Genomic DNA, 17,640 nt, shown 5'->3' with positions numbered 1-17,640 from the left:
CCCAATCCTGAATAAGCTCCTCCCCTGGATGTGGATGCTGTACAAAACCCCAGGAGCAGCCTCAGGAAACAGGGATGGCTGTCCCAGGGGTAGGATTTGAAAGCATCCCACAGAGTAAGTCTTCTGGCTGGAGAATGGAGGACTCCCCAGGGTCCAGCGAAGGCAATCCCTTCAACCTGGGATTACAGTCAGCCAAGCACCCCTACCCTGTTCTGTCTAGACCAGTCTGTCTAGTGCAACTTCCCATAGTGACAGAAACCTTCTTTCTGTCTGTATTGTCCAGTCTGGTGGGTACTTGCCACAAGTAGCCAATGAGCACCTGAAATCTGGCCAGTGAAACACTGGTTTGCTTGAGTTGGTCTGGAACTCCTGATCCTCTGGCTTCAGCCTCCCAAATGCTGGGATCACAAGCATGCACTACCATACCCAGCTCTTATTTTTTTTTTATTATGTTTTGTTATTTTGAGACAGGGTCTCCCTATGGCCCCAGCTGGCTTAGAACTCACTATATAGACCAAGCTGACCTTGAACGCACAGGAATCCATCTAGCTCTGACTCCTGAGTCCTGAGATTAAAGGCATGGGCAACCATTTCCCACCTCTTATTTATTTTAACTCATTGACATAGCTGTATGTGGCCAGTGAGTAATGGAGTAGACAGCACAGGCCATTCTTCTCACTCTCAGACCTTGGCCTTCTGGTACTTTCCTTAAAGAAAAACCACGTTCTTCTACCCTCCTTTCCTTCTCCAACTCCAGCTGCTTCTACCTCCTGCCCCTTCCTTCCTAAGTGGCAGAAAAAAGTATCCAACCAATCCAGACACCTTGTGCCGAGGCCACCTCCTCTCTCATACACCTGTGTGTTTTCCTCTCCTGTCTCCTCCTCTGGCCCATGCTCTCCTGCAGACTAGCCTACTCCCCCTTCATTGCCACACTTCCAGAAAGACCAGTTCATATTTCCCTCTGCAACTGGCCTCCACCCCCCACTTCCAGACACCCTTGCCAAGGTCACTAGCAGAGTCCTTGTTGCCAAATCCATACAGACAGTTGGGCCCATGTCCTGTTTGGTCCACCAGCATCTGACAGTTGCCTGAGCACTTTTGTTCAGTGACTCCTTCCAACCTGGTATACAGAGGCCAGAGGTCTCCTGCAGCCCTGCCACACTTCACTGTGTTTCTGGGCAGGTTGCTTTTCTCCAAGGCTCCTCTGTATATTAGGGGCAATGGCAGCCTCTGCTAGGGTTGGGGTAAGAGATTTACATGTGAAGTGCCTAGCACAGTCTGACAGATGCCAGGGCTTGTTGAACAGGGGTGTATATTCTCTTCTTGGTGTTCTAACCCTTGCTCCTTGGTTGGGCACATGGCTGCCTAGAATGAAAGTTGTATTCTCCTGTTGCAACTGGGTCTGGTTATATGACAAAATTCAAGCTAGTGGGATGTGTTGGGGGGGGAGGCCATGTGACACTTTCTGGGAGCTTTCTTTAAGAAAGTTGGTGTTGATCCTTTGCCCTCTTCTTTGTTCTTTTTCCCCATTCCAACACCTGGAATGCATACTTAGTGACTGGAGCTCTGGCCCCTATTCTGAAACATAAGGACAAGAGCCACCTCCAGAGGTTGCTGGAGTACTGAGTGGAGGAAGCCACATCTGGGAGGTTTTTGTGGAGGAGAACCAAGGACTGTTCCTTGAGGCTTCTGTGTGAAGTTGTTGCTAGGTCAGAATTCTGATCCTATCTGGGACAAATGCTTTGCTCTGAGCCTTGCTTTATTTGCTCTGATTGATCCTTTCCCATGGCTCTATTTACTATTATGGGTCCTTTCTGAGGACTCTCAAACCCGTCTCTTTGGATTGGTGAGTAGCTCAGCAGGACAGCATTTGCTTAGCTTGAATCCCTGGGTCCAATCCCCAGCAGTGGGGTTGGGGGAGTCTCTGGCTCAGCCCATTTTCATGAACTCCTGCTGTATAGATCTAATCTTCCAACTGCTGCATCCAAGTAGTTATTCATTCAACAGATATCTACTGGGCACTTATGATGGCTCAGGCTATGCTAGACAAATTCAAGTACAATCCTGAACCTCACTAGTTCCTTCTCCAGATGAGGAGCAGGCAGGGTGCAGAATTCAGAGAAGCTCCCAAGAAAGGGCTGCTGGCCATGATGGATAGTGAGGTCATGGAGAAGGCTTCCTGGCAGCAGGGGCATTGAACTGATCCCAGAGGGACAAGCAGGAATTAGGCAGGCGGATGGTGAGGCGTGAGCTATGGGGGGCTTAGTGGACCTATTCTCAGGGTAGTGGTGAGCCATGGAAAATCCCGTGCAGCAGCTGTTTTGTGCTTCTGAAAGCCTGCGCTGGTTGCCCTACAAAGGCCAGTGGGAAGTGAGACAGGATGGGGGTAGGAGGCCAGTGAGGAGGCTGCTGCAAGCAATCAAGCACATGACAGGACTATGGTGACCTGAGCTAAGAGAGGGGCAGGAGGTGGAAGGAAATAGATTCCGAGAAGCAGCAGCACAGAACCTTGTGCTAGACTGGTTGGGGCAGAAAACAGGTAGGCTGCAGGTGACTCCAGGTTTCTGTCTCTAGCTTGGAACAGGGACACAGGAGACCAGGTTGGAGACAGCGATATGGGTCTGAATTTGCAGCAAGTAGTGGTTAGGGATTCCCAAGTAACTAATGACAGAAGCGAACGAAGGGTCGGGGAAGGGCAGAATCCCCAGCACAGCCACAGACAGCCAAGGCCACTTGGTTCTGCCGGGCTTCCTCCTCTCTGCTTGTTAGGGGCTTGCTGCCTCCTGCTCACTTCCTCAAACCTGAGTGCCTCGCGACCTAAGCACTTTGCTGAACATCTCCTGGCTTCCGCCCACCCTAGGAGAGCACTCAACTCCAGGGCCTCCCACTTCAGGCCCTTTTCTCCCGGCCTCAGCTTTGCCCCTCCCAGGCTCCCCCACTGAGGGAGGGATGCTCTAGTCCTGGCAGACCGGGATCGGGGAGACTGAGTCTGGGGGCAGCGCCCTCATACCCTTTAGGCCCAGCTGAGGGGGTACACGACATTGTCAGAATGGGATTTCGGGATCCCCCTGCTCGCCCGCGAGCGCCGGGGGCGTGACTCTGAGAGGCTCAGCCGCAGGGCCCCTCTAGAGCCCCGACCGGCCACGGCCCCGCCCCTCCAGAAGCGGGCGGGAGGCCTGAGCTCTGATTGGGCGGCACTAGGGGGCGCCGCGCGGCGCAGCCAATGAACGTGGGCCGGCGCGGCGGCGGGCGGGGGAGCTAGGGCAGCCTGGAGCCGCGGCGCCGGCGGGTTGAGCTTGGCGATCCTAGCCAGGCAAACGGGCGGGGCGGGGTGCGCGCCGCGGGAGCGAGCCTGGCGCCCGCGGAGACTGTCGCCGGGGTTCGAGGTACGGTCGGCGCGGAGGGACCTGGGGCCAGGAACTGGGTGCGAACGCCTGAGCCGCCCTGTGTTCCGAGCCTGCTGGAGAGCTGGGTGGCCTGAGAGGCCGCGTCTACGAGGGCAGCCAGGACCTGGCCGGTGTAGCGCCCTCGGGTCTGTCTGCGGGACCGAGTCTGCGAGGTGTCACCCCGAGCCTGCTTCAGTCTAAGCCAGTAGCCAAGCTCGCGTCTACGCGGGCGCTCAGCCATCCGCGTCCCTTCTGCAGCTCCTGTCTGAGGGACTGCATCTGCACCCCACGCGCTGTGCCCGGGCTCTGGGTGGAGGTCGTGTCTATGCGGAGTAGGCCCGGACGGGTGCACCCACGTGTGGATCTCGGCAGAGCGCTCCTCCCACGGCCCTCCCGTGAGTCTTCCGTGGAGAGCTGGGGGCGGGGGTGATGAATGGGACGGATGCAGCCTGCGGCTTTAGCTGCGCAGTCGTCCCCTGGCTGGGGGCGGCGGAGGCGGGCGCTGCGGTTTCTGGGCCTGGTGGACTCAGGACTGGTGCTCTGAGGGGTGCACACGTGCGTGGGGAGCTGTGTATGGTGTTTGGAGGCGTGTGTGCGTGCGTCACGTGGACACAGGACTGTGCGTCTGTGGGGGTGTGGGGGTGCGGGGGTGCATTTCAGGATGGAGTGGTGTGCGAGCATGGGTCACGTGGACATGGGCTGCGCCTGTCAAGGGATGGGTGTGTGCGCATCTTGAGGGTGTTGCAGAGTGAGCAGAGTCCGCTGTCACCCGACTGTGTCTGGGTGGGTGGCCCTTCACTAGGCATTGGCCAGGTAGGTTCTGGATGTGAGAGAAACACAGATTGTGCTCTTGAAAATCCCAGCGTAAAGGAAGAGGACAGGCCTTCTGTGCACCCCTGCCTCCTTCATCCAACACACACTGTGGGCCAGACTGTCTTCGGGCCCGGTGCTTCAGGGACCTTCACTGCCTGCTCCTTGGTTTGTCACCCTCAGTCCCCACAGCAGCCAGATTCATTTTAAACTTCACCCAACAGAATTGCTTCCTTGCTCAAAACTCCCTGGCTTTAGAGGCCTTTTGGTTTCTGTCCCCAAAGTCCCACCCAACCCCAAACCAAGCCATGAGTTGCATTTGGGGAAGGGCTCTCTGTTAGGCACAGGGTAAACTCATATCCTCTCCCCCTCTGAAATCCTGTTCAGTGGTCCAAAAAGACTTCAATGCCACCTCCTGGAGGAGGCACAAGTGGACCTCTACGTCTCTCCAGATGTACCCCTCCATCAGGGACCTCTCAGCTGCAGCCACACCAGCCTCCTTGCTGGTCTTCAAGCAAAGCAGGCACCTTCCCATCTCATGACTTTTGCACCTGTTGGCCAGTCCCTCTGCCTGAAATGCTCTTCCCCAGAGGTCCACACTGCTTGCTGTCTTACTTCCTTTAGATGGCTAATCAGATCTTGCATCTGAAAACAAGCTCTTCCTGCGCTAAATCAATGGTGTCCCCCAGCATATTTCTGCTCTGCCTTGTTGTGGTGGCTGTCTTCCCAGGGTGTCCTGTTACTGGCAATTCTTTTTTTTTCTTTTTTTTTTTTGGCTTTTTGAGACAGGGTCTCCCTGTAGCCCCAGCTGTCCTGGAACTCACTATGTAGACCAGGCTGGCCTCGAACTCACAAAGATCTGCCTAACTCTGCCTCCCCAAGTGCTGGGATTAAAGGTGTGCCACCATGCCCGGCCCCTGGCAATTCTTATTTATCATTTCCTCACTCTTCTAGAAAGCAAACTGTGTGAAAGCAGGGACTTTGATTTTGGGGTTCACTGCCTTAATCTTCTAGTGCCTCACACTAGACCTAGCATATAGCAGATGCTCAGTGAATACTTGGGTCAGGCATGAATAACTCTAGATTTGCATGCCAGGAGTTGGTATGCCTATCTATTCCCCAGACTGTAAGGCCCCTGAAGAACTAGGGGGTGAACTCTGATCATATTTGCATGTTAGAAATCCTCCCACTAGCAAATGATATGAAGGGTAGGATAGGGTGGGATGTGAGCCTGGAGTTAGGGATACCCTGAAAGCAGTGAAAGGACAGTGGAGGTCAAAATCTGGTTCTCCACCCCTCCATCCCCGCCCCTGAATCTGTACTGTTTAAGGAGTTCAACTTGGTAAGCTCACCCAGCTGGGAGTGGGGAGATCAGAGGGCTCTCAGAGGAGGTGATATCTGAACTGCTCTTTAATCATCAAAGCCAAGGGAGGTATGTTCTGACAAAAAAGCACAGCTTGTGCAAAGGCCTGGAGGCACAGAGCCTGCAGTTTGGGAAGTTTGAAGTAACAGGATTCAACCAGAATGAAGAGCAGGTTGGGGGTAAGCAAGCCAGGATGGGAGAGGGGGAGAGGATCTCTCTGACTCTTGCTTTTCTGGCTCAAGTCCCACGAGATGGGGCTGTGATGGAACAGAGGAGGGAGAGCAGTGTGAAGATGATGCTGAGTTGGATGGGTCCCTGCTGGAGCTGAGCTACCCAGGAACATGGAGGGGAGGAGGCAGCTCTCTGTAAAGAGGGTGGAAATAGAAGCTCAGCCGGTGTAGAAGAGGAAGCCTACTCATCAGCCTGCATGGGTGGGCCGAGGGATGCCTTGAGGGTAGCTGCAGAGGGACTGGCATGAGCCCACCTGGGTGCTTGGGGATCCCTGGAGGTGGTAGCAGGGCCATTCTCACAGCAGGCATTCTCAAGCATGACTTGGCACCAAACTCCTGGGTCTCCCTCAAGGAGACTGAGTCATCGCAGGCGGGGGTGGCAGCTGCAGAGGGTACTACTGCCAGAACCATCAAACCCTTGTCAGGAACATAAACAGGCCACAGTGAGGCAGCCTTGGGACCTCAGGCCCGCTTTGGTATGTGGTCTAGATGATCACTACCTCCTTGAAGCTTTCCCTCTGGCCAGTCACGTGCTGGTCAGGGCTGTTCATCTTCTGCTAGAAGATGGCCTGATGCTGGAACATTCTGACAGAACTCAGAATGAGACTTGATGTTACTGGTACCTGAAGTCACCCTAGGGTGGCCACTTGAACCAGTATAGGTGACAGTAGGGTTTGCCTGCTCTTTCCTGATCTGGTCTCCAGTGAGGGACCCAGCAGGATAGGGCATGTTCTCAGAAAGAGGTCAGGAAAAGTGGGCTTCTGAAGCCAGGAGCTTGCATACTGGGGAGTGGCAGACACTTGGAGGGAGGGGTGCTGCTTAACAGAGAAGCTTGAGCCAGGCCACCTCAGAGCCAGGCAGCAGAAGTGGGTTGTGTTTGGTACAATGATGCTCTCTCTCTGAGTTGCTTTCAGATACACATCACAGCCACACATCACTCAGGAACAAATTGCTTTCTGTGTCCACAGCCTTGTCCACTTCCTTCTAGGTCTTCCAGAGGAGGCAGGACAGTAGCCATCTGTCTGATTCACTTGTGAGGAAACTGAGACTTTAAGAAGTTCAGTGTCCTGTCTCAGGTAGCATGGGTCCCATCAGGGAGGACAGGATTTGGTGCTTTGCCTCCTGGGGCTACACAGTAAGCCAGTACCTGGGAGATGCCTTTGCCCACAAGCGTTCTTGCTGTGTCCTGGGCCTGGGTCTCAACCTGTCTGCCCATTTTTGTTTGCCCACCTGACCCCCGATTACCTGCTAAGTCAGCTTCTACAATGCTCTCCTGAGGCCTCTGCTTAGACAAAGTGTCTTGGGAAGAGCCTTGAGAAGATCCTTTGGGTGAGCCCCTAGGGAGGACTGGACTCTCAGACCAGCCTAGCAGGCCACCAACCCCAGGCTAGTGGGACAGGTGACCCTGTGAGAAAATCCAGACTTGACCTCTGGGGTCCAGCTCCTCTGGCCCACATATGCAGGCCTAAAGGCACAAATGTGCATATGAAGAAACCACGGTGAGAGCTGCTTGTCCTTAACACAGATGCACTCCTTGGTGCAGACCCAGTGACCCGGGCCCCCTGTCCTCTTTGAGGACATTCTCTCCTGCTCAGACACATGGCCTCATACATTCAGTTGTAGGCGCCAGCCCTGTCTCCTGGACAAATGGCTGGAACTTTGGGCCTCCCCTGCTGCCTCCCTCCAGCCAAGCCATGCTTAGTCACTGAATTTGATCCAGGCGGGAGGGAGGATGGATGAAGGAGGGATGGATGGAGGGCCTGACGTCAGCTCTCACAGCCACCTCCTGCTGCCACCCTCGCATCCATCTGGGCCCCAGCTAGTCCCATGCAATCACAACTCACTTCCTTGGAATTTTCTAGTGGCAAGTGCTGTTCTACATGCCTAACAAGCATCAGCAACTTTACACCTCACAATCACAAGGGTGTGAGGCCTATCCATTTCACAGACTAGGAAAACCCAAAGTTAAGAAGCACAGTTACCTGCCTTCCCCATGCTCTATAGCCAGGAAGTGGGCAGTCTGGCTTCCCAGTCTGGGTTGCAAAGCAGGTAACAGTCCTTAGGCTGGAACAGGAAGGCTTCTATACCCACTTTCCATGTGACCCCAGGCCCATCCTTACCCCTTGTCTGGACTTACTCTCCCTATCAGAGGAAAGGGGGGAGCTAAAGGAAGGAGACTCTTAGGGGAATAGTAACCCCAGGGAAATCATATACAAATGTCCGGGGCCAGGGCAGCCTGTGGCTTCTGCCTGTGGTTGGCTCTTAGGCTCTTAGTGTCTGCCTGAGAGCAGAGGGCAGGAGCTCCCGACTCTGTCCTCCATTCCCCAATTGAGGCTGGTTGGGGTTTTCCTCACAGAGTTTCCTTTACCCTCCATGTAATGGGGACAAGGCTGTAGTGATCACTATGGCGACCACTCATGTATTGCACAAATATTTATTGAGGTCTTATGTGCCAGGCGCTGCTGAAGACACCAGTGATCTTATGGAGACAAAGCAGACCTGAGCACTAATCTCAGGAGCTTAGGACCTGGTGGGGAGGCCGGCCCTATGGTGAAGGGAAGAGAGGGTGTGGAGGAGTCAGTCACCTCCAGGGAGGAGTCTATCAGGCTTGGGAGGCTCCTTTTAGCTTTGAAGCCCTCCTCACCTCCCTCACCTCTTCCAGGGAGGCCTCAAGCTTCAGACTCACAACTCCCACCTCCTTCTTGGTCCAGCCTCTAGGTCATCTCCTGTTGCTAGTCTGGCTTTCCTACTTTCTTCTTTTCTTAATGCCAGAAGTAACTCTGCTGCCTCCTGGCTCCCATTCATTCAGCATATGTGGTGCCAGGCTGAGGCTCTGAACCTCTCCTTACTACAATCTATCTTGAAGCCTGGTGGCAGCCAGGGCAGCTAGAGAGGCATAGCATCCACAGCACAGAGGGGAATCTGGTGTTCAGAGTTGGGAGGGAGTTTACCCAGGGTTGTACTAGTTGGTAGCAGGCATGGCTTCCCAGTCTCTTCCATGTCCAGGGCATTCTACCCAGCCCTACCTCCTTGATAGGTCATAGCAAAAGATGGAGAGCCAGGGGTAGAATGGGCATGACACCCATTAGACCCAGTGCTCTGAGCTGCAATGTATAGACAGAGGAAGTCACCAACAGGACCAAAAGAAGGTCAAGAGTTCAGGAGTCCACTCACTTCCTTTTTCTGAGAAGATTAGAGTCAGGCTCAGGAAGGAGGGGGCATTGGGTGGGGTAGGGCCAGCATGTGGGCTGTGGCAGAGATGGTGGATCTGGTCTGAGAGTAAGTCAGGGTTCAGCCATGGTCAGGATGTAGCCAAGGGTCATGATGAAAGTGAGGGAAGGGGCTGAGTGTTGACTTGAGGCCCAAGTCAGGGCTATTGCTAGATTGCAATAGGTACATGTGTGAAGCCAGACCAGGAGCATCTCAGCCTGAATGGAGCAGATGTGAAGAACATTTGGCCAGACTGGAAGAAAAAAAGCAGGAAGAATACAGAAGGCTCTTTTGCTGCCTTGGTGTCTTGTTTGGCAGACCCTAAGGTGGTACCTCCTCCTCTAATGCTCCCTGTCCTGGACTGGAGGTTCTGCTGGGGCAGAAAAGGGAGTAACAAGACTTGTTCTGGGATCCCTGAGATGGTTAGAGGAGGTAACAGAGGCCAGAGCTCCTGGGGCAGTATTCTTGGAAACAGTGAGAGGGATAGGGGTGGAGGGCTGGAACATCCAGGAAGCCTTCATAGAGGAGGTATCTGGGCCTACACCCCAATGCCCAGTCTGCTTCTAGGAGGCTGTGCTGGAATGCTTTGCCAGTAAGGGCTGGGACTAGTGAGTCACTGAGCTGCCAGTGTGATTGGGGCTGAACTGACCTGGAACTCTCTGTGCCTTCGTGTTGCTGGGTCTCCAAGCCTGCCTACATCTATCTGTCCTGACTCCAGAACCAGTTTTGTTGTACTTTTCTGTGAAGCTGGCAGGGCAGAAGTGACTGTACTTGTTTTTCAGGCAGGGGCACTGAGGGCTAGAGGGTTGGCATGCAGCAGAGCCAGATGAGCCCTTGAGATTCCCTGGGTTTGGGTGCTGAAAATCAGGCCAAGGGAACAGCCCTGGCAAAGGCCTGGGGGTAGGTCTGTAGCACCCTGGCTGTGGTAGGAGAAGGGCCCAGGCCCAGCCCACTTGCCTGGCCAGTCTGGCATGCAAGAGTAACATCTGTTCTGACCTCTCTCAGGTTCTCAACAAGATTAAACAGAGGAGCCCTTGACTGAAGTGATGGAGGGTGGCCCGGCTGTCTGCTGCCAGGATCCTCGAGCAGAGTTGGTAGAACGGGTAGCAGCCATCGATGTGGCCCACTTGGAAGAGGCAGAAGAAGGCCCAGAGCCTGCCAGGAATGGTGTGGACCCTCTACCCCGAGCCAGAGCTGCCTCTGTGATCCCTAGCAGTGCTTCAAGACCCCTCCCAGCACGGCCCAGCCTCTCGGCCAGAAAGTTCTCCCTGCAGGAACGGACTTCTGGAAGCTGTCTTGAGGCCAAGGCTGGGCCTTATTCTACAGGACCTGCCAGCCATATCTCCCCTCGGGCCTGGCGGAGGCCCACCATTGAGTCCCACCATGTAGCCATCTCAGATGCAGAGGTTGGTAAGGCAGAGTTAGAGGTTGCTCATGAGCTTACCAGGAGGCCCCTGGCAAAGCTGGGCTTTTTGCCTCCATCTGTGCCATATAGTTAGCTATCTTTGGTTACATAGGCCTAGAGCTAGGAAGCTCATAGCCCTAATAGGGTTTCTTCCTATTCAGGAAGCTCTTTCTGAACCAAGGACTGCTTCCTGTCCTACTCCCATTCTCAGCCCAGGTATAGGAAGTAGGTTCCTCTCTGTCTCTAAGGAGCCTTAGAGAACTGGAAATATATAATGTATCTCTACCCTTACATCATCCCAAGCTTGAGCCCAGGGCCATAATCTCACCTCTTAGAAGTTGTAGCATGCTTCCAACTTCTAGGCTCTCACAGGCTTAGGTCTGAATGTAAACTTGGGTACCAATCAGAACTCAGCATAGCTAGGGCTTCATCCTAAGTATTTTCACACCTTACCCAAGGCTCCTTGTCCCTCATGGTGGCAGTAGTGTGACTGCCCTAATCTTCCCCTTCTAAACTTGAAAGATTAGTGAGAGATGGCAGGGGGCTCTGAGAATTATGGCTGCAGCAAGGCCCTGAATGATATCCCGAGATAGGAGCACTGTTGCATCTCAATGAACCATCCCTGATGTCCCCCTCTCTCCCAGGACTGTGTGCAGCTGAACCAGTACAAGCTACAGAGTGAGATTGGCAAGGTAGGACCTGGGCAGGATGCAGGGCAGGAAGCTGCAGGGTGCTCACTGTGCATCTTCCTTTCCCTCTGGTGGGATGGGAGAGCAGAACCAAGAATACCCCAGTCCAACTAGAAGGACAGTTTAGTCCTCTGGGAGATGATGGGGTGCGGGGGAGTGGGGAGACAACATATGGAGATGGCTCCTGATTCCTGACTCCCAGGATTCTTAATGAAGACCAGGAGAGACAAGGGGCTGAGTGGAACTGTGCTGAGCCAGGCAGGGGTTGTTCCCAGTGTACAGATGTCCCCTCCTCATCTGTTGGAAATCTGTAGTCAAGAGTCAGGTGGAGGGAGGTGAAGTGGTCTTGGGATGCAGGGGCAGGCACCAGAGCTGTCAGGCCTGCCATTTTTTGAGCTAGACCTGGAGAAGATGCCCTGCCCTTTGGGGCTGACCAATGGCTGTCTGCAGGGTGCCTACGGCGTGGTGAGGCTGGCCTATAATGAAAGTGAAGACAGACACTATGTGAGTCTGGGACCAGGAGGGGATGTTGCCCAAGTGGAGCCCTAGAAGCCTGGGTGGTGGGCAGAAGCACATGAGAGAGGCCAGGGCTGTCTCTTAAGGGAGGGGTTCCTGTTCTACAGTGTGCTAAGGGGAATGAGCTTCCTATTCCTGATGGCATGCAAGCAGAGGCTGGCTCCCTCTGAGGGAAGAGCAAGGGGAAGCCTAGACTGCTATGGTGATGTCCTAGCACTGCTGACACATACCTGGCCACATGCTCAGGGCCAATAGCAGATACCGGTGTGCCCGTATGGACCTCAGTCCCCATGTAACCAACCTTGGGTAGCCCCTGGGGTAGCTGTACACAAATGACATTTCTGTTTCTTTCTCCATAGGCAATGAAAGTTCTTTCCAAAAAGAAGTTACTGAAGCAGTATGGCTTTCCCCGTATGTATCTGTCTGTCCTGTCCGGAGGAGGAAGGGACCAAGTCCCTAACTAGTTTTGGCTGGGTGTGAGGGTTGAGGGTGGAAGCAGGAGCAATGGCTTGGGGATGGATTGGGCTTGGTGAGCTGGGACAAGATCGCAGCCTTGTGAGTGTCTTTCAATACCCAGCTCCTGGACCAGGGGTTTGACTTACTTCCTGGTTACAGGTCGTCCTCCCCCAAGAGGGTCTCAAGCTGCCCAGGGAGGGCCGGCCAAGCAACTGTTGCCCTTGGAGCGTGTATACCAGGAGATCGCCATTTTGAAGAAGCTGGACCACGTGAATGTAGTCAAACTGATTGAGGTAGGAGGGTTGGCCACAATTGGGAACCAAGTGCTCTGGGTCTTATGGGAGCAGTACCTAGCACCAGGGGGTGGTGCTTGGCAGACCAGAACCTAGGGGTAGGTGTGACTTAGGCCCCAAGGGGAGGCCAAGCCTTAGGTGTTCTCACTGAGTGTAAGGAGCTACACTGAGGGTAAATGTGAACTCCTTCTCCAGCAGGAAGGGAAAAAGACCCAGTGCTATGGGGAGGGCCAGGTTGGGGCTAGGGACTTGAGGCCCATCTGCTGGCATCTGCATGGTTCCTGCTCCATGTTTAGGGTAGCTGCAGGACACACTAGGGGTCTTTGACCTGGAAAAGATGGGAAGCCTGGACTCCCCAATTGTATGTTTCCTCAAGTTGATTTTCTGTCTGCTTCTTCTAACCAGGTCCTGGATGACCCTGCTGAGGACAATCTCTATTTGGGTAAGTGATCAAACTCATTCCCATAGTAGCTCACCTAGGGCTGGTCCCAGCAAGGGCTCCCCAGGGACACACAGGACCTTCAGGTGGCCATGTGCATGCTCTGATTTCCTCCGGGCAGAGGGAAAACATGCTCTCAAGCCCTGGATTCCCTTGCACAGCCCTGCTAAACTAGGCCCAGAATAAGCAGATTCAGAATGTCCCTGAGCCCCACTCCCTGCTCCCCACAGATTGCCAGACAGTGAATCAGTGAGACTTTGTGCTCAGTAGGTGCAGGAAGCAAACTGAGTGAGTTTGGAGACCCTGTCTCAGTTTCCTTACCTCCAGAATGGGTTAGCAGGGTTGAGAGTGTAACTCAGTGGTAAAGCACTTGCCTAGCATACTTGACGACCTGAGTTCAATCCCCAGCCGCAAAAACTTAGTTATAATAATAAAATGGTAAATTGAGATAACGATGGTATCTACCTCATACAGTTGATGTCAGGAGAAAATGCATAGAACACATTAGTAATTATTCTCATTAATATGAATACTATTACTTATATTCCTTATCCTGATGATGCCTGGGCTTTTTTTGGAGGAGGTCTCAAGAAGTGGGGCAAAAAGGCTAGGGATGGCGCATGTGCAAGACCCTGGGTTTCATCTCTATCACAAAAGGGCATGGGCAGAAGAGGCAGTTTAGGAACTGGAGGCCAAGTCTTAAGTCGTCATACCCTACCTGCCTGTGTGCCATGAGCTTTTGGAAAAATGTCTGTCCCTCTCTGAGCCTCAATTCCTCAGGAAAAGAGGTCCATGCTGACAGTCTCACCTGGCACCTGAGGATCCGGTGAGGGAGGTCCACATCAGGCCCACTCTCATCCAGGGACTTCCTCTGGTATCCTATCCTGTCCCCCTCACCCTCCTTGAGTGTGCCTGCATGCCTTTTGGCCTCCCACCCTCTAGGACAGGCAGGGACCTGGCTTTGGTTGCCTTACCAGCCTTGCTACACCTTACCTTTTTTTCTTCTCTTTCAGTGTTTGACCTCCTGAGAAAGGGGTGAGTTCCCCGACCCAGTCAGGCAGGTCAAATCTAATCCCTTTCTTCCCTTGTGTCTCCCTGCCCAGGGCCCAGCTAGTGTAAGAGAAATCAAAGCTGTAGACCTGTCCGCAGGAACTCTTGTCTCTTCCCTTGAAGGCTGGTAAAGGTTGCGGAAGCTGGAAGAGTCAAGGAGGCCTCTGGGAGAAGGGTGGATTTTGAGCCAGGTTTTGAAAAACTGGGAAGATATTTGGATAGAAGTGGGGGAAGGAATGTTTTCAGGCAAAAATATAGATATGGGACACAGCTCTTACCTGTATTTAAATCACCAAGGATTCTTAATAACTTTACTACTAGCTCATGGTGGTGAATGGAATACATGGGATTCCATTCATTTATATTTATGGCAAGGAAAAGCCAAGGGTCGGAGAGGGTAAATGGCCTGCCCAAGGTTACACAGGAAATTACTGATGAAGCTATCCATGATGGTGTTCTATCACATGTCTATCTGCCTTGTTTAACTTTTCAGAGCATTTGCAGAGCAGCTGACATGGACTAGTGGACATGGGTGGGACTGGGTGAACCCTAACCCTCACTGCCATTCTTTGAATGCAGGCTGTGGTCTATCCTGGGCTTTCTTTCTTTCTTTTTTTTTTTTTTCTTTCTGGTCATTTTGAGACAGGGTCTTCCTGTAGCGTAGCCCCAGCTGGCCTGGAACTTGGTATCTAGACCACAGAGATCCACCTGCCTTTGCCTCCAAAGAGTGCTGGGATTAAAGGTATGTGCTACCATGCTCAGCTGCCTGAGCTTTCCTAAAGAGCAACTAGGAGAAGACAGCAGGAATGGTGTCCCTTTAAGACTCTGGGCTTTCAGATGTTTGTTTGTTTGTTTGTTTAACCTCCATTAAAAACAAAAAGTAGGGAACTGAGACTGTAGCTCACCTGGTAGAGTGCTTGCCTAGCATGCACAAAGAAAGCCCTGGGCTTAATCCCCAACACTGCATAAAACCAGTGGCGGCGGCTGATGCCTATAATCCCAGCACTCAGGAGATGGTAGCAGGAGGATCAGAAGTTCAAAGTCATTGTCAGCTTCCTAGAAATTTTGAGGCCAGCCTGGGCTACATGAAACCCTGTGTCAAAAATTAACAAAAACATAGCCAGGCATGGTGGTACATACCTTTAATCCTAGCACTTGGGAGGCAGAGGCAGGCAGATCTCTGTGAGTTCAAGGCCAGCCTGGCTTATATACTGAGAGTTCCAGGCCAGCTGGGGCTACAGGGAGACCCTGTCTCAAAAAGACAAAAAACAAAACAAAACAAAAACATAAAGTATGTGGTTATTTTTTGTTTCTTTTTTGGAGACAGGGTCTCACTTTGTAACCTTGGCTGGACTGGAATTCATGAACTCATGAACAATCCTCTTGCATCTGCCTCTGAAGTGCTGGGATTATAGGCATGCACACTGGGCTGGGCTGGGGGTTTTCTGTTTGTTTTTGAGATAGGGTCTTACTATATAGCCCAAGCAGGCTCTGAATTTACTTTATAGCCCAAGCTAGCCTACAACTCTTGACTGCTTCAGTTTCCCAAGTGTTGGGATAACAGGTGTGCACTACCACACCAGGTTTAAAAAATATGTTTAGATTGCTTTATCCATATCTGTAACTGAAACTGGTTTTATGGAACAGTATATATCTTTATCACGTGATACCTTCTGAAACTTCCTATTTAATTAGAAATGAAGAAGCAAACCCACTGGGTTGCTTTCAGGATTGTTGGATCTTGATCCATGGTTTTAAAGCCACTGGTTTAAATTATTTGATTAAACTTACTTAGAATTACAAGCCAATGGAAATGAAGGTAAAGCTACCTTGAAATTATGATTGAAAGGGGATATTTGTGATCGTTTAAAAATTTTCGGAGAGAGAAGTTAGCATCTTGGGTTCTCTAGATCTGGGTGAGCACCAGGCTTTCTGGAGGCCCTAAGGGGCCCAAATGGCCAGCCCCTGTTTCCCAGTCCCTGCAGCTACCTGTACTGATTCCGCTGAACAGTTCTTCTCCCTTCCTCGCCACAGACCAGTCATGGAAGTGCCTTGTGACAAGCCTTTCCCAGAGGAGCAAGCTCGCCTCTACCTGCGGGACATCATCCTGGGCCTGGAGTACTGTGAGTGAGAGGCTCCCTGTCCACTGGAACTGAGGCTGGAGGACACTGGAGTCTGCAGAACCCAGGCCAAGCAGTCCTTTTGTCAGTCAGTGCTGATCTGCCAATCAGCTTTAGTGGAGGTGGGGTGGGGAGGCGTGGGCAGGGCCACAGCAGACTTCACTGGGCATCTGCCAGGTCCTTTTCTGTGCATGGTAGTCATTATTCTGTAGCTTGGGCATTCTGTCCCAGGCCTTTTTTTCTGCTGGGTTCCATCCAAGCTTTGTCACTCTGCAAGAGATGTGGGTGGATGGAGTCTGTGTCCAGCTGCTTGCAGAAGATTGTGTGCCTGTGGTGTGGTGCCTGGTGGTGGTAGGGTAGGCAGGGTTTGGCTCAACTGTGAGGGGCCCTTAGGCTGGAGGAGGCCACAATTAGCCTGTGTGTCAGGAGTGCGCTCACTCATTTGCTCATTTATTGCATTCACTCACTTCACTTATTTATAAGTGCCTACCAGGTGCCCTCTGGGAGCACACAAGTGACAGAGTCCTAGACCTAGCCCAAGCCCAAGGGAGCTCAACCCAGGAGTGGCAGGTAGTGCCCGTGGGGAAGCACAGGTGCCAGGGGAAACTTTCTAGAAGAGGCCATTTGGCACTAGGTCCTGAAGGATGCAAGAGTGGCAGGAAAAGGCATAGAGGAGTGGGGCTATACAGTCTGGATGAAGGATCCAGTAGGCAGGGCCTAATGAACAGTTTTGCTGGAACTCTGTCCACGCCACACTTAGGAAAACTTTCTGGCTGAATCCTATCAGTATTGTGTGGCCCTGAGGGCCACAACAGGGGAGGGGCCTGACAAATTTCCTTCTTAGAAAGCTCTGCCTGGCAGCTGTGTGGTGGCTGGACCTATGGTGAGAGATGGCCAGCTGGCCAGGGAAGAGGCTCTTTCTGCAGCCCAAGTAACAGATGGTGAGGCTAGGATTAGGGCAGTGGCAGTGCAATGGGAAGGGGGTGGGGTGACCGACTAGGTAAAGAAGGGCCTTCAGAAATTTAGGATTCTGGCCTGGGTAGGGAATGGGGATGCTGCCCATCTCTCTTACATCTTAGCCGAGCTTGTTGGGAGTATATTCTCCCTGGTGTTATAAGGTTGGAGGCCTAGCTGAGGTGTAACTCATAGTGACAGAGACAAGACTACCTTTATCCTACTGAGCCTTTCTAGTGTCTTCAGATTACTGCTCTCTTTGTACATATAAGGGAAACTGAGGCACACAGAGGACAGTGCTTTGCACATAGACCCCAACAGAGGCCTAGAGGATACCGGAAGGGTGGTACATTTTACTCTTGGTCTATAGGTCTAGTCAGTGACAGGAACAGCCCTCCAGAGCTTGGCTCCACCCCCTTCCTTTTTTGGGCCCTTCTCTGCTAAGGACTTGTCTGCCTTTCCCTAATTCCACTTCCAAAGCATACTAACTCTCTGTCTCTTTCTCCCTCTTACCCCAACAGAGGCCTAGAGGATACCGGAAGGGTGGTACATTTTACTCTTGGTCTATAGGTCTAGTCAGTGACAGGAACAGCCCTCCAGAGCTTGGCTCCACCCCCTTCCTTTTTTGGGCCCTTCTCTGCTAAGGACTTGTCTGCCTTTCCCTAATTCCACTTCCAAAGCATACTAACTCTCTGTCTCTTTCTCCCTCTTTCTCTCTC

At 52.6% G+C, this 17,640-nt stretch overlaps 1 protein-coding gene across 1 annotated transcript in view; it reads left to right on the top strand.

The window, feature by feature from the left end:
• Positions 1-3,358: 3,358 nt before the first annotated feature.
• Camkk1 (calcium/calmodulin dependent protein kinase kinase 1) overlaps positions 3,359-17,640 on the top strand; it is a gene marked incomplete in the record, with an annotated part of 25,373 nt that continues 11,091 nt past the window's right edge. Inside the window, 10 exon segments of the mRNA XM_017794985.2 lie at positions 3,359-3,781; positions 10,005-10,405; positions 11,049-11,096; positions 11,544-11,597; positions 11,969-12,020; positions 12,225-12,358; positions 12,764-12,800; positions 13,811-13,832; positions 15,882-15,970; positions 16,228-16,291. Of these exon segments, the coding sequence (XP_017650474.1) occupies positions 10,046-10,405; positions 11,049-11,096; positions 11,544-11,597; positions 11,969-12,020; positions 12,225-12,358; positions 12,764-12,800; positions 13,811-13,832; positions 15,882-15,970; positions 16,228-16,291 (860 nt within the window).

This window comes from Nannospalax galili, unplaced genomic scaffold (assembly GCF_000622305.1).
Source record: "Nannospalax galili isolate Female #2095 unplaced genomic scaffold, S.galili_v1.0 scaffold888, whole genome shotgun sequence".
Classification (NCBI taxonomy): Eukaryota; Metazoa; Chordata; class Mammalia; order Rodentia; family Spalacidae; genus Nannospalax; species Nannospalax galili.
Note: the sequence above shows the minus strand (reverse complement) of the source record. Positions and strands in the feature narration are given on the sequence as shown.